This window comes from Megalops cyprinoides, chromosome 2 (genome assembly GCF_013368585.1).
Source record: "Megalops cyprinoides isolate fMegCyp1 chromosome 2, fMegCyp1.pri, whole genome shotgun sequence".
NCBI classification, from domain to species: Eukaryota; Metazoa; Chordata; class Actinopteri; order Elopiformes; family Megalopidae; genus Megalops; species Megalops cyprinoides.
In genome coordinates this window covers 56,068,747-56,089,058 of record NC_050584.1, presented here as the reverse complement: position 1 = coordinate 56,089,058, position 20,312 = coordinate 56,068,747, and the positions used below count along the sequence as shown (strand labels likewise).

At 38.7% G+C, this 20,312-nt stretch overlaps 2 protein-coding genes and 1 long non-coding RNA gene across 4 annotated transcripts; 1 reads left to right on the top strand and 2 right to left on the bottom strand.

Moving 5' to 3' along the window:
- Positions 1 to 2,585: 2,585 nt before the first annotated feature.
- Positions 2,586 to 3,344, top strand: LOC118772386. The gene is made up of 3 exons (XR_005004697.1): positions 2,586 to 2,650; positions 3,035 to 3,093; positions 3,273 to 3,344. It is a non-coding gene; the product is annotated as an uncharacterized LOC118772386 (long non-coding RNA).
- A 5,832-nt stretch (positions 3,345 to 9,176) lies between these two features.
- On the bottom strand, positions 9,177 to 13,394 carry si:dkeyp-82a1.6 (torsin-1A-interacting protein 2). Of its 2 annotated transcripts, XM_036522156.1 has the most exons (8): positions 13,227 to 13,394; positions 12,180 to 12,305; positions 11,623 to 11,844; positions 11,319 to 11,444; positions 11,106 to 11,222; positions 10,790 to 10,939; positions 10,614 to 10,664; positions 9,177 to 10,341 (listed from the first exon to the last, which is right to left on the bottom strand). In XM_036522156.1, the coding sequence occupies exons 1-8, from the start codon at positions 13,294 to 13,296 to the stop codon at positions 9,572 to 9,574; spliced, it is 1,632 nt and encodes a 543-aa protein (XP_036378049.1). In that variant the 5' UTR covers positions 13,297 to 13,394; the 3' UTR covers positions 9,177 to 9,571. The 2 variants fall into 2 exon arrangements, with proteins under 2 accessions (XP_036378049.1, XP_036378048.1); XM_036522155.1 differs by having other exon boundaries at positions 11,106 to 11,444.
- A 373-nt stretch (positions 13,395 to 13,767) lies between these two features.
- On the bottom strand, positions 13,768 to 17,235 carry LOC118771888 (torsin-1A-interacting protein 2-like; the record flags this gene model as incomplete). The annotated part of the gene is made up of 6 exons (XM_036520030.1): positions 13,768 to 14,616; positions 14,887 to 15,370; positions 15,487 to 15,669; positions 16,043 to 16,270; positions 16,598 to 16,825; positions 17,154 to 17,235. Coding segments are annotated over 6 exons (1,479 nt in total), but the record flags the coding sequence as incomplete, so codon positions are not given.
- Between the last annotated feature and the right edge of the window lie 3,077 nt (positions 17,236 to 20,312).

The window sequence follows — 20,312 nt, the reverse complement described above, 5'->3', positions numbered from 1 at the left end:
TGGGTCCACCCCCGGCATTGCAACATCAGCATTGGTATCCACCAGGTCTGTGTCCACCAGCGGTACTACAACATCAGCATTGACATCTACCAGTTCTGCTTCCACCACTGGTATTGCAACATCAGCAGCAGTATCTACCAGTTCTGTTTCCACCAGTGGAACTACAACATCAGCATCGGCATCTACCAGTTCTGTTTCTACCACTGGCATCGCAACATCACCATTGATATCTACCAGTTCTGTTTCCACCAGTGGTACTAGAACATCAGCGTCTGCATTCCACAGTTCTGCTTCTACAATTTCTACAAACTCCACCACTAATGACAACATATCACCTTTTTCAAGGTGTCCAAATCATAAGGTATGCATGTATTTAATATTTATAAGAATATTGCATTACATTGCATTACATGCATTTCGCAGACACTCTTATCCAGATCAATTTCCATCACAATATAACATTAGTGTATCTGTTCAGTTAAATGAGCAACAGTCTCAGAGCAGGATAACAACACTCCCAGAACAGTCAGTGTGAGCATAATACTATGCCTTAATACTCAAGCCTTACCACAAGTTAACATGTGCAACCTGACGAGGCAACAGAAACCAAGTATACTATGATACATCAGTTACTAGAACACAAAATCCAAAATACATCACAATGCTGTGCGTAAAATGAACATCAAATGCAGTGTAACATACAGAGTAGATTGTTTAGAAAAAGAGTAGTATATCTACATTATCCTGGAGGCCTGTGAGATGGTTTGTTCACTGTATGGATCTGAAAGTTTTCTGGCTGAGTATACGGTAAAGGCTGTCAGCTCATGTACTGTGTTCAGGCTGCTGAGCCTTCACGACTCCCTTTCTTCTTCACAGTGGAGCACAGCAATGCAGCTGGTCAGTGGAGTCCTTGGGATGTATGGCTGTCTGGCCAAAATGGCATGCAATTTCTGCAAAGAAGTTTGGTTTCGGGTAGGTTTCTGCACATGATACAAAGTGGGACTCAGAATTGTCACTGGGGGCATTTAAACACAAACGGAGAAAAAGCAGACCAGTAGACCCATCATGGCCAGTTTGAATAAGTAATCTTTAAATTCTTTTTATATTCAGAGGGATGGATATGGTGTGGGATATGACTCGTACTTACAATCTTGTGTAATGTCAGGGTTACTGTAGTGTTGTAGTATCTCAGTTGCTCTAATGAAACATGCAGTTGAAAACAAGGCTGTTTACAGAGTAAATAAATCAGTTATGGTGCTATATATTCGAATATGATATATATTCATTGCATACTTGCTGTGACACAACAGATAGGGTGTGCTATAAAATGTCTATGAATCTGTTTTATGGGCATTTAAAGGGTTTTCAGTGTTTTAATGTGCTTTCCAAAATGTATTGGGTACTGCTTACTTTAATGATTTCTTCTTATCTTTTGTTCATTGTCTCAAAATTTCTATTGAACACAGTGTGTAACCCATTTGTACCATCAAACTGTACTGGAATCAAGAAAACGTATTTAACCTTGTGCCCCTCAGGTCCAGCTGATGAGTACTATTTAATAGAATGCATTACCAGTTCCTTTTACCTTTGTACTTTCCGTGACTTGTTCGTCAGTTGCTGTCTGTGTTTCTCCTCAGGTGCACGTGACTCTGGTATCACTGACTGCCACTGCGACTGCCATAGCCTTTATATTCCTGTTTATACCGTGCTGGCATGCTGTAAGTACGAAATTTCACTATGCAAAACATTTTTTTAGTGTTTGTGCGAGTGCTTACTCTAGGTTCACACACATTCTGCTGTTACTTATTTTGTACAAGGTCACTATTTTCCTTATGTGTCAATGAGTCATCTTGATGTGGTTATGAACCGCATGCAGGCAAATCATTTCCCATTTAATTTCTACAGCGTGTGATGTTACAGTGTCATTATTGTGCAACTAAAAAAAAAAACATTTTTACAGAAGTAAAGTAGAGGCATGTAGGATGGCCAAGATTTAAACATTCTAAAAATGAGTTGTAAGAAATGAATGATAATTAAATAATAATGTTGCATGGCTGTGTTAATTTTTCATTTACTTACCGTTTTCTTGGAAAATACTACAAGCTGGAAGCCCAAAACATGTGTACTGATATAAGACATGGACTTTTTCATGGGAACAAACCAACCATTCATATAAATTGTTTATGCTTGTCATTTTTCCTGTGCATTAAAACACTAATTACTCTATAAATGATTTACCATTTCAATATGCAAGCCTTTTTGTACCTTTGTGAGAGCTAAGTGTCTGTGTCCCTTTACATCACCAGCATTTGCTCATGCTTCCCTGATTGTCTCCATCTCACATCACAGAGGAAATGATGGTGCATTGTGGGTTATCTGAGAAGACAACACAATCATTCAGCTGTTCTAAAAGGCTGTTGTAAAAGGAGAAGTGGATTTTTCAGTTTTGCCATATGAACAACAATCATGTAGCAGGAGCTTCTACAACATATTAGCATATCAGTGTATCTTTCTCAGCTGCAATCTAATGTTTGTATGTGTGTGTGTGTTTTTTTCAGTGTACACATGCTGCTTTAGTCTGTGTAGTTATGATCTTGACCTTGATTCAAATCATCATAGCCGTCTCTCGCTGCGGTCCAAGTCATGAACTGTGAGTGCAACATGATATGAAAACTACCTCCTTTTCTACACTGAATTTGCACATATTAATCATGTCATGGCTGGAAAGATGTACTACTTTCCGTGCCTACCATGGCAGTAGATAAATGCCTATTGACCACCTGTGATAAATTTTAAAAGACATTTTTTCCACTCAAAACAGTATAATGCCCACATCCTCTTCTGTCACTTATTTGAGATGACTGCCTACATCTGACCAGTGATCATGAGCGCCAGCCATAGATTAAACCCAAGTCCCCAGATATCATTGTTATTTGCAGGTTTTATTATGTACATGATAATCCCACTGTGAGTGGAAGATACAGTCAAGAAAAACTGAAGGCCTTAATTGTCATAAATGTATTATCTCTTTTAGGAGATTCATTTTTCGTGGGTTTCACAGACTGAATGCCTTGGCAATTTGGTGTCTTACAGGTAAGGACTTGTCAGATGTTTATTTTTGAAACATATGAAAAAAAAAAAAAACTGCTATCAGTGAAAAGTCTGAGTAGTGTTAATATTTAATTAGAATTCAGTGCTTTTCATCAATATCTGCACTTTTCGTTCTACCCAGTTTTCCGAATAAGTAAGATGCTGTCCTCATTCTTTTTCAGTGGCTGCCGTATTTGCTGGTTTGACTTTCATTGAGCGTTCTCCCTCTCGTGTGCTTCAGAAAGTGATGGGAGGTTTTGTTGCCTGGGAGACATTATTTTTTTTACTGCAGCTCTTGCTCTCCCAGAGGAGAAAGAAAGGTAATTACAAAAGTCATAAAAAATTTATTATTTTTATGTATCATAAAAATTATAGAATGTGTAAAGTTCTATGAATTAGAAAATGCTCAATAAATGGATTATAATGTAAAGTTTTTAGAGTTCTACGAACTAAAATTGTATTTGTTTTATTTCTTTGACAGACTGGGATGAGATGTTAGACGAAAGGGTAAGCTAAAGCCTGTTGATATATCAGTTCAGGAAAAATAAATACAAAAGTTACTTTTGTTAAAATGCACCACGATTCTTCAATGTTCAAGTGACATTCTCCCTTGCAGGTACATGTTCAAGTATTGCTCCAAATTGGATTTCTGGTTGTTTTCACTCTGGGGAATACAGCATTTTTGGTGTTCCTTCTTGTTGGAATTGCTATGACATGAAAAACTATGATCAGAGGCATCAACATTTTGGTAACATCATACAGTATTGTATTTTATTAATGTACTTAATGCATGCACTTTATTTAGTATTGTTGGAGTTATGTTTTGATACTAGAAATAATTTTGCAATTTTATGTACACATTTTTACTGCACATCTCCATCAAATCAAAGTTGGCCTTTACTTGTTGAGTTGTGCAAGTTCTGCTTTGGTTTAGACTGGTAAAACTGTTATTATGTCAATAATTATTAACAATTTACTATCTTTTACTATCATTACTTTTCACTTCTCTTGACTAGTATACACTGTGCATTCTGTTATGAAAAAAATGTAGTGTTTACACAACGTAACTGCAAGGGTTAACAGTCACACCTAGTCAATATAGTGTTCCAGGGAACTGGCTTGTTTTGCTGTGCAGTTCCGTGACCTTATATTATCATCTAACCAATCACCAAGTTTGTTTGACAGCTTACCTTATTAGTCATTGTTTCTTTAGTGACACAGTGGGAAAATCAGCATCAGAGTTACTGTTCTGCCTTTTCTGAGTTACTGTAAATCAGTGGAGCTTCACAGAGAACAAGCCTCTGCTCTGAACACTGCCTCTCTCTGCACCAAGTCAGCCACCAAAGGGGCTGCAGGAAAACTGCAGTCAGCTTCAATTCAGTCATTTCAGTGAATGAACAGAAATTCAATCAAAGAATTGAATATTCTTCTTGGAAAATTAAGGGACATTTTTAAATGTATGTTTTGAATGTCAGTTCTTTTCTTGAATTGACAAGAATAAATATGGAATTGACCACAACTTTGGGCTTCAGTGCCAATCAACACCATCAACCCATTTGATTAGCTAGCTATGTTTTCACAGTAACTTGAAATAAGTACTTGAGTAAGGGAGGCTAAACTAGAGAGCAGGATAGAGCGCCAACATGGTTAGCAACAACATGGATATCCATTCCAATTAAAGGTTTTTTTGACTTCACCGACAAATACAGCCAAGGTGAAGAATGCTGCTAAGTTGCTCCACAACAAGGAGATAAACAATTAATGATGTGTCCAGGAAACGCAGTATATATTTTAACGGCTGAAATGAGAGACGAGTCCCATCATGCCTTTAAAGAGGCCACAAGAGGTGATGTGTTCTTGCCATCCTGAAAGGATTCACAAGAAATGACAATACAAAACATGCAACATGCAAATTACACTAGTTGGGAGTATTCCACCTGGCATAGACAGATAGCTTTGTAAAATACATAAAACGTTCTCATCCTCAAGGTCTTGTTAATTTTCCTTACTGAGGCTGACAGGCAATCCCGAAAAGTCTCAGATACAGCTGCTTGACAAACAAACAAGGTATCAAATCTACTCTTGCCAATACCCATGTTTTATTAATGACTTAATAGTTAAATTAATGACATCCAAAAACAAATACATGCTGTTGTGCCTACAATACAATAAATACAGTTTGTATGTCTCACAGTAGCACCACTTTCTCACCTGGGCCAGAACTATTTTTAAAATGTTGTCTGTGATAGACAGGATAGATAGGACTGTCCTGTATATGTGCATGTTTACTGGTTCCACTCCCTTTAAATTCCTTTAAAGGGACTTTAACTTGCTCCTTTCCACACTATTCTTAAAATATTCTATTCTCTTTTTTGAAAGACTATGTGTCCGGGTTACTTCAACACTGTTGCAGCAATGCCCTAAAAATCCAAATCTAAGAATTACAGCCCTATTGATAATCTTCCCTGTCTGCCAAAAATCCCAGGGAAAGTGGTGGCACACTTTTCACAAATATTCCATGACATTTGTGAAAAGATTCAGTCAGGCTTTTCTTCGGGTCATAGAATAGAAACTAGTCTTACACTGTCATTTTTTTACTGTCATTTTTTGTGTGAGTTGTTTCGAACTCCAGTGCTGCATTTGGCACAATTGATCACCAAATTAGATTTGGGAGTATTGTTGGCATAGCAGGAGCTGTGTAGATGATTTTCTCTAAGATATTAGTACTTGGGAGATCCACTGTGATACATTCTTGAACCTCTGCTTTTCTCAATATCCATCATACCCCTTTGTGTGATTGTGTGGAGAGAGAGGTGTCAGATTAAACTGTTCCTCAGAAGATATGTAACATTATGTGAAACTACCAGTATGTCTAAATGACATAAAATAGTCTTGAAGACATATTAGTAAACAGTAATAATATGATCGCTGGTGGCACCATAATAGAATACAACAATTCATTCAAAAAATGGATGAAAGCACAGTTCAGTTCACAGTTCAAGTGTCCTTCTGAAGCAGTCTGCAAAACTGGCTTCCCATTACATAATGTGCAAACTTTAAAATTCCGAGCCGGCACCATCACTCCTGAGAAAAGTCAAAAAATGATCATAAAAGATGCTTTTTTTGTCTCAGCAAGCAAGTAACGTGCTCATTCCCAAATTTCACAGGATGAAACAGGCACCGGGATAGTGTTCTAAAGGGTCTGAAACTGAGAGAATGTTTTACCCTGCCATTCTCTGAAATCACAGAATGAGTCAATACTCCAGAACAGTAAACCTTTTTATCTCAGGTCTGTTATGGATCAGAAAGGCTCTTCCCTGTAGTGCTCACTTTTTTGCCCATAGCAATTCATGCCACTTTGGTGTAGGCTGAATTTTCATACCATACAACTATCACGCCTGTACAATCAATCACTCACCGCACGGTGGCTTCTAACAATAACAGTAACAGTAATAGTCGTAGCTGCAACAGTAGTAACAGTAACTTTATTTATATAGCATCCACCATGCACACAGCTCAAAGTGCTTTACAGTCCAGATTAAATCAAGACAGTATAAAATAAAAACCACTGAAGTCACTGCATCCCAGGTAGGGTAATGCCTACTTTTATATGAGAATGGCTATTTATAAAAAGGCAAAGCCTCATCAAAATAATATTTTCAGCATTTGTATTTAAAGATACAGACATAATATATGCATAAAATCATACCAAGTTAATACTAACTAGAAAAGCATCAACTATATCTAAACAGCAGCCTCTAGTGGCAGGCAGTGGGCTTGCACACAGCAGATATGGAGGAGATTCATGTCTTTTCTCTTGACATGTTCATCTCTCTTCTGACATATTCTGGTTAACCACAACTGACTATTAGAGGAGGACTTGTGAATTAGTGACTTTTCCATTTGATATGTTAGAGTATAAAGTGATGCTGTTCCATATTTTGGACAGTCAGTCACATCACCTTGTTTGAAAGAAAAAGTTTTCTTGTTCAACAATATTTTGATTAAAAGTCAAAAACTGCTTGAGACAGATAATTAACTAATAATTTCACAGCACATTTATCACACAGAACTCACTGGACAATGCCATTAGGTATCCATATTACAAAGCCCTCTCTGCTATCTGCCTCCTCAAGATCTAAAACAACCATTAGTACATATGTACACGTAAAATATGTTGTGTGTATAGTCTAAAACCATAAAACTGCCAAAGCCTTTGGCACTGAGGGAGGAACATGGATGCCATTCAAAGAAGATTGCATTGCAGGACATGATTGGGAGAACAATCCAGAGACGGAAGGGAGAAAAAGTTTACATGACTCTTCAGTTCACTCAAACTGAAAGGACAGGACAGAAAAATAAGGACAGAATATCTTGTCTGTTAAATTACCAGTGCCATTATAATAATATTATGTTAATAATATGATTTTAGTTAATACGACATTTTGTTTTTGTTCTTATATAGAGGGGAAAAAGGAGCATCAGAGCTGAAACAACTAAAATATACTTTCAAAACATATTTCTTTATTCAGAAAAAAACTGTTTTACAAAACCTCTACAAGACTGTTGACTCAAAAGAGGACCTCCCCAGTGGAATTCTACAGGTTCAACTGTTGAAACAATTTCAAACAAACACAATCTGCATAGTTCATTTAATGGACCACATGAAGGTTTCACCATAGCTGCCATGAACAACTTCAGGAGACAGTTAAATGTATGACTGAAGCAAATTAAAAGCATGAACAGAGGTACCCAGGAGGTGATCCACTATGGTGGGGAAGCACCCCGTCTATGGTCACAAAAACACCAACCTTAGTTCAGTATGGTGGAAATTAAACTCAGAACACAGCAATACTAAACACAGAACAGTTGCAGTACCCATGGACCGCCACAAAGAACAAATGGGACAAAATACAGCTGATGTATGAAAAAGGAGCAAAGTGCTTTCACTGAAATGTTTTGACTTTGAATGGTATATAACAGCCACATGGAAGAGGCTTGTGATCAAACTGATGAATCCCAGGACAAACACATAGCGTAATTAAGACATCGAGATTTTCGAATGAAGACGTGAACTGAAGAATATTTGCAACCGTTTGCCAATATACAAGCAATTAATGCAATGCTGCATAATCATATTACGCATAGAAGGGCACGCCATGCAATCCAGTTAACTTACATGGCAAAATTGGCAGAAAGAATTACTGAATAGCAGTGTTAGCGCAACTTGATTTTGGCTCACAAAAAATGGCCAGATTACTGGTGATGCACATTTCTGTGTCTCTGCCGTTTCTACCACTGCAGCCTGCAGCAAAGACTTGCATGTCAGACTTCACTGTTTAACAGAGGAATCTGTAATTTATCATATTGTAACATAACGCCCATTCCTTTGGACTATAGTTGCAAACTTTTCTGACTGTATACTCTGAGCCCTTGAAGTGATTTTCTGATAATTCAAGCTCGAGTCTTCAGCTTGTTTTACTTGTCCTTCACATTTTATGGCAATTTCTGTGTTCCCTCAATGAGTTCTATAAGTGATTCTGTGCACTTAAGAATATAAATAGATTCACGTTCAACACAATTTAATACAGTGCCTGTACAATAATACCCATCATACCCCTTCTGTTTTACATAATTATATCAATGCAAAAAGCAAATACCACCAAATTCAGAAACCACTTCAGCGTCAAGCCTTTTTTATTATACAGCGCTGCTAAAAACTGTACACTTATGAGAAATCTTCAGCCATGTCACACATGTCATTCAGCACTAGCCTGCACAGCAAATAAAGCAAAAACACAAAAACAGCATTCAGAACGGCAATTACAAATTTTCTTCCATCGGGTATGCTGATAATATGCAGGCTAATGCCAAGTGGAAATAACTCCCCTCTCTATCCTAAGAAAATTAAAATTTATAGAATAAAAATACTTAATTTTTTTTTAAATCAATGGAATTAAAGGCAGTAAAAGTAAGGACACACATGCCAGACTGAGATTAAAACACATCAATAACATATATTACAAAGTTTATTTTGATAGTAAAAAAATATATATAAATTTGGAAAGCAATTTTTGAAGGGCATTTTCCAGTAGTACAATGTCATTTTTTTCCTGTCCCTCTAAGTGCTGTCCCTCAGGTAGAGAGTGCAACTGAAATATGTGACAACAGGTATGGTCGAGACATAGTAAAAGCATGTTATCAAATCTACCGCTTTAGAGAAAAAAGCTCAGAGGTTTTGTCTCCTACAGTACATTCAGCAACTCAGAACAGCAACAATGTGCTTGGCTGATGTGCAACCATGTGTGAATCTGCCTGAAACTCATGAGTAGGACCTGGTAGTTTTTATAGCAGTACCACACCTTTGCAGATATACTTCACCCATTCCGTAATCCAACATGTTTGAATTTAAACAGAGGAACAGAGTGAGTAAAATCAGGCACACATTGCTTCTCACTGTGAAGCTCGGGGGGGAACTCCCTCAGATCGCACAGCCTTGCTCCTCAATGCCCTGCTCTGCCACCACCGGCAGGATCAGATGTGAGATTCGACTCCAGAGTCCACCAAATTTATCGACATCCATGTGATTGAAGGAAACTGGCTGGGACGAGGAGAGGAACCTTTTCTGCAAGTAGTCCTGCACCACCTCCTCCACGGCCTTCAGACTAAGCTCAGCGCTGACCTCGTCCACTGGCAGCAAGATAGTGAAAACTAAGAACACCTTCTTGTAAGCTGCGTTCTCGTGGTCACAGTACCTGTAGAAAATAAGCGTGGACCCTGGGGGGAGCTCCTCGAACCGATGAATGACGGCTGCCCTCTTGTCCCCTTCAAAGGCGTCTTTAAGCTTGTTGTCAATGTCCAGCTTGGCCTGGTCACTGTCCAGCTTGGCCTCGCTGATCCCGTCTATGTGGAGGACGGTAGCATTGTGTGCCTGGGAGAAGGCAGCAGCCATTTGGCTGGCCAGGCACTGCAGAGTCCTTTCAGCCCTGTGACCCGAGGTCAGGATCATGCTGACCGGCTCCGTGGGCTGGGCCGTCTGGAGATGCTTCTCCACGTGGATTTTGCTCCGCTTCCACAGTTCAGCCCTCTGGCTGGGAAAGCGGGATTCCACAGCCAGAAAATTGGCCTCAAAGTCTTTTGTGTGAGTGTCTGCTCCACTCTCAGGCTGAGGGACTCTTTTGCCAATCAGAAGGAACAGAACAATGACACTGACCACAACCAGACCTAAACAACAGAGCTTCCAACAGCATCCTGTTAAGGGGAAAAAACAAAAACAACTATTATTTTATTATTATTATTTATATAAACTCTCTCTGTACATCTCAGTAAAGGCAATAATAAACCAAAGCCAGAACATACATGCAACTTACATATCACATGCTACAACAATAAGAACAATTAGGTTAAGGCACAGTATTGTTTTAGAATTAAGAGCAAATGCATTTCAGAACATGTACTTTATAGGCACATGTGAATTTAAATTGTATGCAATTATCTCCCTTAAAAAATCAAGACCAAAGTACCTGCAAAGGATGAGTACGACTTTGCCTTTATCGCAGTCTGTTCCCTTAACGCTTTACAAAAACAGAGATGAGCAGATTATCTTCAAGCAAATACTTAATGTTTATATAATACATATTTATTTACAAAAAAAATAACAATGTATGTATAAACTCCTATACATATTGCCATTTATTACCTTGTCTTCCTCCTTTGGCAGCTGGCTTCTGAGAAGGAACTTTGAAGTCATAAGACACCATTGGCTTCACATACTGTTGACTTGGACATGGTACCCTTGCTTCTGACGAAGGGTTCCATTTCCAGCTTTGATAGTTTTCTCTGGGTGACTCTAGAAAAAGAAAAAAAGTTTTTAATACAACTACACATTAGTACTATATTCTATCCTACATAACAATCATCCATTCTAGCACATCAAAAATAAACACAGAAGAAACATAATTTACAGTACACAACAGGTTTGTGCTGTAGCATGAACTCTGTGTCTATACCAGTACCTTTCTCCCGCCTGTACTGTCTAATGCTCTCCCTTGCTTTAAGTGCCCCCGCAGTCTGATGGCCCAGAGTGTACATATCTCTCTCCTTAAGGTATTCTTTGTGTCTTTGAAGAGTGTCTGAGGATGAAAGGAACATGATTAAAATGACATATTCATAGTTTAAAGTGTCACTTTGCCATACTACAGGCTTATGTTCTGTGATATATGCAGCACCATTATTCCCAGGATTTTCCAAATGAATGGGAGTTCGGCGACTCCTTAGGGAAGTGGGAGGTTGTTGAGTGTACTGGTAAGGGACACTTGTCCTCAACATATGTGCTCGAGGTTCTCCAGAGGAATCTAAAACAAAAAGAAAATGTGTCACACTCATATCTTCTACATACTGTGTGCTCACTAACATAATATACAACAAAAATGTAATCATGTTTAATCCATGTTTCAGACTTTATGAATTATTATGAACACAGTGAGGAAATATACCCAATTTGCAGAATGGTCCAAATAACTGGTCTCTTACATTTTTCTTGCTGATGTCTGTCACAGTTGCTTGAATCCCCCTCCTCCTCCTCCTCCTCCTCCTCCTCCTCCTCATCTTCTTCCTCCCCTGCCTCAAGCATCTCTTGGTCCTGGTCTTCAACCTTATCCTCACCCTGGTCTTTGAGCTCCATGTCCTCCACACTGTCATTGGTCTCCACTCCCCCACCAGACAGCTTCCTAATCTTGTTAGGGGAGTTTTCGTCTAAGACCATGAATAACGGTAAATTCTTTTATTAAAATGTCAAAATTACAATTAACAATAGCAAAAATACTCTTATTTTGCTTATTACAAGCGTTTTCTTGTTTTATTGCAATATCATTACTCAATCACGATCTACAGTGACAGTGGCAAAACATACGTCCTTTGGAAAAATTCAAAGCAAGTACTTAGGTCTGAAATGATCTGTGTTAAGTCGGGCAGACTAATTAAACATACGATAATGAAACAGAGCTGCATTTACGAGTCTCATTCCATGTCTCCCGATACACCCTTACATTTCACACACCCTGAATTTCAGCATTTGTCTTCTACTGTACCTTCATCGTTCTCGGTCGCCTCCGCCTGATCACCATTGGTATCTGCGGCTGGAATTTCATTTTCTGTCACTCTTCTCTTTCTCTTTTTCTTAGTGGTAGCTCTTTGATTTTTCTCAGCAGGGGCAACTGACGTTGAAACAAGGAACACGTTTGGCTAGCTGGACAAAGACTTCCTATTCCTTAATTTAGACAGAAGCTAATTTTCCACGTTGAAGACAAATGCACATGAAACATGTTTTTAAAAAGACTCGGACTACGGCTAGCTATTCTACCAAAACATCACATCACTATAACAACGGTTGTAGTGTTAACTAGCTGTTGTTGCGAATGAGCTCATTTCGGTGTCAAAATCTCATCCAACATTCTAACCTCCACTATTTCACTTTACTTCCCTACTAACAGCCCACCAGCGGAACGCGGGAGGATGTTTCAAATTTCCGGTTTAATTCTTCAGCTATTCTACCAACACTCTGCAATGTCTTTTACGTAAGATACCAAGGTAGTGGTGCTACATAACATGCACTGCAGTAACCTTAAAAATCAATTAGGCTAGCAGCTAGTAAATTAGCTAGCTAGGTACTCATCCTGAAACGACATAATCAGTAGCTATCGCGAACTTACTGAAATGTCTCGAGCAGGCTAGCTAGCTAACTCACTCACAAAAGTTTCGAGCCAGCAACCTTGCGATTTGAAAGTGAAACTAATCCTCAAGCCCGCAAATACTCAGGTAATACAGAGTGAAAGCGACTCCCACCAAATTAGGTGCCCACTTTATCTAAGTTAACTAGGTACTCACCACTGTACATTTCCTATATGACTTAGCTTGCTAGCTTCCTTAGCTATTAGCAACAGCTGATTAATCACCAATATAACGGTCTTATGCTTCTCTATCCAGCTAACTTAGATAGCAGTCTAGCCGTTTTCGGCGTAGATTGCTTGGATAGATAACTTGGGTCTTCTATCTTGTTGGAAGCGTTTGTTTTATCTTACTATAACAGCTAACAAGGTGGCTAACAAACCATTTCATTCATAATCACAATTACCGACCTTTTGCCGTTTGTCTTGTTACCCTCATAGTTGTTACATTTGCCATCTTTGTCAGTACAGCAGGATCCATTCAGTTATGCACTACGCTTACAAGATTCTTTGTGCCCGTTAATAAAACTTTTAGTTCCAGTTAACGTTAGTCATCAGACCTGAAAGACCTCTTCTTTGTTTCCACGGGTCTATTTTAGAAAACGCACCGACATCCGGACACCGGAAACATGCGCATGACGTACAGCATGGACACGCCTTTTAAAAATGCAAAGGCATAACATTCTACCGTTTGTTGACAATGACATGACAGCTGAGTTGGTGAATTTTGTTGTTTGAACAACGAACCAATAGCCATTAAATGTCAAAGTGCTGTACAGTCCATTCTAGAGCGAGAAGTCTCGCAAGTAGTTACCTTAGAAACGCTAAGCATTTAATGCAGCGCGATGTAGTTATTTTTTAGACACCAGTGTTACAAGATTATGGTTCCTATTTTTAAGATGGGTGACATCTTGCAAGCACTTACATCCAAAAACGGTGTTTGCACATCACACATTTTACATGTATTTAATTTAAGGCACAAATCGGTCAATGAAATAGGTAAAACAGACTGACAAGGTAAACCTCAGGTTACAACAATACAACTCCAGGTAGAAGACTGAGGAGATGTGAAGAGGTGTCAAAACAGTGTTGCAAAACAGGTATCTCCAGCCCTTACAGAGGAAACTGTTTATATGGAGTCCAGCTCTGGAGGTATTTTTATTGACTTTCTAAAGTATTATGACTTGGATTAATAAATACACAATTAAAGATTGGGAAATTAAACAGTATTTTCCCTCACCCAAACAAACATGTTATGACTTTTGTAGCTCCTGTAGTAACTTCACTTTGAACTGATTAAATTTTTCTGGGATAATCTCATTTCTTTTATTCTAAAAACTGTAAGAACAACAAGAAATATAATTTTCAAAAAAAGTGCAAATCTTATGCAAACTATAAGACATTTTCAGAAATGATCAATAAAACAGACTCTTAACCGATCAAATTATGTTCTGCTTCTGGATAGTTCAGTGTTGAGGATTTTTTGTTTTTTTGGAGTTGTATTTCCACTGTCAGAAAGTGCCGTTTTCAGATCGCGCAGCCTCGCCGCTCAATGGGCTCCTCTGCAGCCACGGGCAGGATCAGATGTGAGATTCGACTCCAAAGCCCACCAAATTTATCCATGTCCATTTGGTCAAAACTGGCCGGCAGGTCAGAGGAGACAAACTTGTCCTGAATGTGATCTTGCACAATCTCCTCCACGGCGCTTAGACTCAAATTTGACCTGAGTTCCTCCTCCTCCACCAGCACAGTGAAGATCAGAGAAGCCCCTTTGAAGGCTGCGTTCTCATGGTCGCAATACCTGTAGGAGGTTGAACAGAGGAACATAATGAGTGAAATCAGACATCAGACAGACATTGGTTCTGACTGTGATGCACAGCCTTGCTGCTCAATGCCCTGCTCTGTCAACACCAGCAGGATCACATGCGAGATTTGACTCCAGAGTCCATTCAGTTCATTGATGTCCATATGATTAAAGGAGGCTGACTGGGACAGGGAGAGGAACCTGAACTGCAAGCAGTCCTGAACTAAGAACACCTTCTTGTAAGCTGCGTTCTCGTGGTCACAGTACCTGTAGAAGATGAGCGTGGACCCTGGGGGGAGCTCCTCGAACCGATGAATGACGGCTGCCCTCTTGTCCCCTTCAAAGGCGTCTTTCAGCTTGTTGTCAATGTCCAGCTTGGCCTGGTCACTGTCCAGCTTGGCCTCGCTGATCCCGTCTATGTGGAGGACGGTAGCATTGTGTGCCTGGGAGAAGGCAGCAGCCATATGGCTGGCCAGGCACTGCAGAGTCCTTTCAGCCCTGCGACCCGAGGTCAGGATCATGCTGACCGGCTCCGTGGGCTGGGCCGTCTGGAGATGCTTCTCCACGTGGATTTTGCTCCGCTTCCACAGTTCAGCCCTCTGGCTGGGGAAGTGCGATTTCACCTTTTCAAATTCTCTGCGAAAGATGTCAATGCTTCCTTCCTCCTGTGGCTCAGGCTGAGGACTTGTGGATAACCAGTGAGCTATACAGACAGCTACCACTGTAACTACTAATGCTACAAATGTATATTCTGTGGATACAGAAAGAGAAAATCAGATGGGTTATCAAGTGTCAACACTATTATATGGTAGAAAATATTTCAGAAAACTATTCCAGAACTGATATGGTAGAAAGGGAGGGTCTTACTGAGCCAGTCTTTAGGTTTTGAGACATCTTCCTGCTGTACCTCTGCTGGGAGGGATGAACTTTGAACATGTTCCTCACCGTCCACCTTCTTTGAGTCTTTGACCTCCACTTCTTCCTCATTGTGTGGTTCTGCATGTGAAACAGTGCTTTCTGCAGAGGTCTCCTGCCGTCTATGTCTGAGACCTGAGAAGAGATGTTTAGCTGGGATTGTTTCTCTTGCATTGTCACACAAAAAACCCTGGTACAATTTTAAACTTAGACCATTAAAGCTTGTCTTAAAGAAAGACTTTACAAACTATGTCTTTAAAAGAGAATATACACAGTCACTGAGAAGAAAAGACTCCTCCACATACAATGGGGCGACACACTATTCACCTGCTGTTAAGCTGAATTATGCATTTCCCACTCTGATCATATATACAGTACTTAGTATGAAACATTTCACATTTACACTTCTATGTAGTAAAACAGAAAGAATTGCAAAGTAAAGTGATATGAAGCATCGATAAATACATGGAATTGATATGGCACACAAGATGAGTCGTTTTGAACAAACCTATAGGTGTTGTAGCATCGTGCTGAGTTGCCTCTGGTGTGGGGGACAAAGTATCAACATCTTCATTACTGTCCCACTTGCCCTCCTCTTCCTTCTTATTCAGCTGTTCAGCATCTGAAACATTGCTTCCATCTTGCACCCTCTGCTCATCATAGGAAACCAGAAAACCACCACCACTCCTATCTGGTGCTGAAGATGTTGAATCCTGGGTGTGCTGAACTTCCAAAGCTGTGTGTTAAGAAACATATAAAGTTAGAAGACTTAAATAAACATATAATATAGGATTCCAAAAACTCAGTGAAAACATTTTTTATTTCTCTTCTTAAATGTTCAGACAAAAGAATGTATGGTTAAAAGATAATTATTCAATTTATGCACCAGCTGTCAAAAACTATGTATTTCCCACTCTGATCATATACACAATGCTTCGTGTGTAGAATTTCTCATTTTCACTTCTACATAGGACAACAGAAAGAATTACAGAATAAAGCAATATGAAGCATGAATAAACAAAGCAACGGATATGGCACACAAGATGAGTCGTTTTGAACAAACCTATAGGTGTTGTAGCATCGTGCTGAGTTGCCTCTGCTGTGGGGGACAAAGTATCAACATCTTCATTACTGTCCCACTTGCCCTCCTCTTCCTTCTTATGCAGTTGTTCAGCATCTGAAACACTGCTTCCATCTTGCACCCTCTGCTCATCATAGGAAACCAGAAAACCACCACCACTCCTATCTGGTGCTGAAGATGTTGAATCCTGGGTGTGCTGAACTTCCAAAGCTGTGTGTTAAGAAACATATAAAGTTAGAAGACTTAAATAAACATATAATATAGGATTCCAAAAACTCAGTGAAAACATTTTTTATTTCTCTTCTTAAATGTTCAGACAAAAGAATGTATGGTTAAAAGATAATTATTCCAATTTATGCACCAGCTGTTAAAAACTATGTATTTCCCACTCTGATCATATACACAATGCTTAGTGTGTAGAATTTCTCATTTTCACTTCTACATAGGACAACAGAAAGAATTACAGAATAAAGCAATATGAAGCATGAATAAACAAAGCAACGGATATGGCAGAAAAGAAGGGTCTTACTGAACAAACCTATAGGTGTTGTAACATCGTGCTGAGTTGCCTCTGGTGTAGGGGACAAAGTATCAACATCTTCATTACTGTCCCACTTGTCCTCCTCTTCCTTCTTATTCAGCTGTTCAGCATCTGAAACATTGCTTCCATCTTGCACCCTCTGCTCATCATAGGAAACCAGAGAACCACCACCACTCCTATCTGGTGCTGAAGATGTTGAATCCTGGGTGTGCTGAACTTCCAAAGCTGTGTGTTGAGGGACATATAAAGTTAGAACACAAATAAAAACATGATTCCCAAAACTGAACAAAACCATTTTATTTCTCTTCTCAAATGTTCACACAAGAGTATGGTTAAAAGAGCAATATTCCATCTATGCACCAGCTGTTTAAAATGACATATTTCCCGCCCTAATCATATAAACAATGGTTATAGTGCAGCCTTTCTCATTTTCACTTCTACATAGTACAGCAGACAGAAATATATGATTAGCAAATATGAGAAGATAATTTATAAGAATATATAGTTAAAAGAGGAAAATTCTGTCTAATCAAAAATGTATCAGACAAGGATTGGATCTATCACTGTTTTACACTAATCACATGTACAGGCCTTACAACTTTATAACAAATAAATTTACAGCGTCGGCTAAGCTTGTCTGCCTAGAAAGACTGTCATCATATAAATGGTATGGTTTTTTAAAAGAACAATGTTAACGCTTCCAACTGCAAGGAGTTAATAGGGACATCGCACAGCGAATTGACAAATTTGCATAGATATTAGCTTGCAAAATGTGTTCATTTAAAAGAGAACATATTAACAAATAGTCACAGCACAAAGTACGACGGTAAACCTTCCAAAACCAACCGCATAAACAGTCAAATATATGCCACGTGTCTGTGAGTAAAATGACAGTGAACTTACTCTTCTCAGCTCCTTTTTCAGTCTTACTGCTGTTTGAGTTTACCTTCTGCTCATCAGAGGGTAACAAACAAGCCCCACCGTCACCATGGTTATGTGATGTTGAGGTAATATCGTAGGTCGACGATACGACTTGTTCTGCATTTCCTGTGTAGGAATATTAGAAAGCTATTTCTTTGTTTATTTGTGTAAATACAATAAATAAGGGTGTGGATGAGAATACTGATATTTACCATTTGCAGGGCAATTATTCGTTTCCATGTGAACTAACTGAAGAGCAGTCCGTGTCTGAGGAAAGGGAGATTATTCTTTGTACGTGGGCACCTCCTGCCCATAGAGCATTGATCGTTTTAAGCAGAATCTGTTGGCGGATATGTAGATATATGCCGTTAAGACGTTCAATTAGACACTGAGACATAAAAATCGGTTAGGACATTAATATACATCACTCAGGTATAACGTTAACTATATTCGACATTACATTTAACTGCGAGCTAAGGAAAAGCAATAGCAAGGTAGTAAAGTTAGCCAACCATGTAGATACATGGCTAGTCTAACAGTTCAACCGTTCAACTATCTATTTATCTAAATCTAGTCATTTAAAATGCTAAGTAGTTAGCCTAGTGTAATTTGTATTCCAGGTACCTTAAGGTCTCACTCATACAAACTGAAAAATACTTCTTGTTCGATAACTGGAGTATCTAAGGATGAACGTCAGTGACATTGCGTTCCAGTTTCAGACAGGCCAAAACCATTTTAATGATAACGACATATTTCCGTCACATGGACAATACAGTCGTTCTACCCCAAATGACTTTCCACCATGCTGTTCTGGAGTGGTTATCATAATAAATTTAATTCTTACCGACTGTCAGACACCACAAACGACTTTCTATAGGGAATTTCAGTCTTGAAACTGCCCTTTTGTACTTGTTCAAACGTTCATCCACATCATGACATCGGCATAGGAACATCACAATTCGTCTTGGATTAGGAATCGTTTCCCTCCGAACCGTGTGTAGAGTAACACCAGTGATCATGACGTCGTTCGATAATGGTTACAGAAATTAAAGGGGAATTGTAACCTGAAAAACGCATAACAAAGCTTAATGTACCAAAATTGCGAGTATTACAGACCAATTCTGTATTTTTATATGTGTACCGGATACTGTATATTCACATTGTAGGCTATATCTGTATTAATCTGTATCTTAAATTGTATTCAAAACCTTTATGTTGTATGTCAATAAAGATGCCGGCGTGATTTATGATTACAAATGTTGTGTCAATTCACAAATAAACACTCATACTCATAGTAAAATCTGAGTAGGTACATGTTACGCTTAATTATGAATTAAAGGGGGAAAAATTCAATGATGTCATTCTTCATGCCAATTCTGGAATGTGAAGATGGTATATCAACATGCAGTTAAACGCAGATTTCTCTGGGTATCTGTTAAAAACCTTGGACTGACAGCTTAGGTATACGAAATCATCATTCAGATGAAGATGCTGTGAGTATTATAATATGTTAATGAACTTAGATACTTGCTTAGTGTTACGACAGACATGCCATGTGTAACTACATATGTTGTGTAAGATGTGACACATGTGTCTACCCCTGTGTTAGGTATATAGTTATAACATAATATGAAAAAAAAAAAATCAAAGACAAACATACCTTTACAGTAGGGAAAATTCACACTAGCTAACCAGATAGTGGCTTTTGCCACTCTCCTGTTTTATGCCGGCACGGAATGGAGGTTCACATCTATTTCACAATGTTACTTAGTTAAGTGACATTCAGCTACAGAGCATTTAATTATACGTGATCGCTTATATAACTAAACACTTGATTACAAGGTTTTGTCATTTATATTGAACAATGATTTTTTTTAATTATTATTTTTAACAACAGAGTCAACTCGGCATACAGACTGATGTTCCAATATGCTTCCACAATATGTAAACGTTTTCAACATGCACGTGTAGAATTACAAACCAATTGGTGTTTCGATCAAGTAAAAATATTCTTTCACACCTTAAATCATGTGACGTCATCAGATGAAATTTGTCTATATCACAAGTGTCATAAAATCTTTGTGATGGTAAAACATCTTACACAGCAGGTTCAAATCATGTAACCTGGTAAAACACAGCTATAATTTGGACCCTTCTCCAATTGTCTGTTTTGCATACCCGGCCACTACAGGTACAGACACTTTGTTTTTATTTTAATGTGTAGGTCTGTGTGTT

Coding starts and splice junctions, on each gene's coding strand:
- si:dkeyp-82a1.6 (XM_036522155.1), bottom strand. CDS start 13,296: ATGGATCCTGCTGTACTGACAAAGATGGCAAATGTAACAACTATGAGG. Junction 12,306..13,226: donor AACAAGACAAACGGCAAAAG/GTCGGTAATTGT, acceptor TTTCAACGTCAG/TTGCCCCTGCTGAGAAAAAT. Junction 10,342..10,613: donor GTCGTACTCATCCTTTGCAG/GTACTTTGGTCT, acceptor TCCCCTTAACAG/GATGCTGTTGGAAGCTCTGT.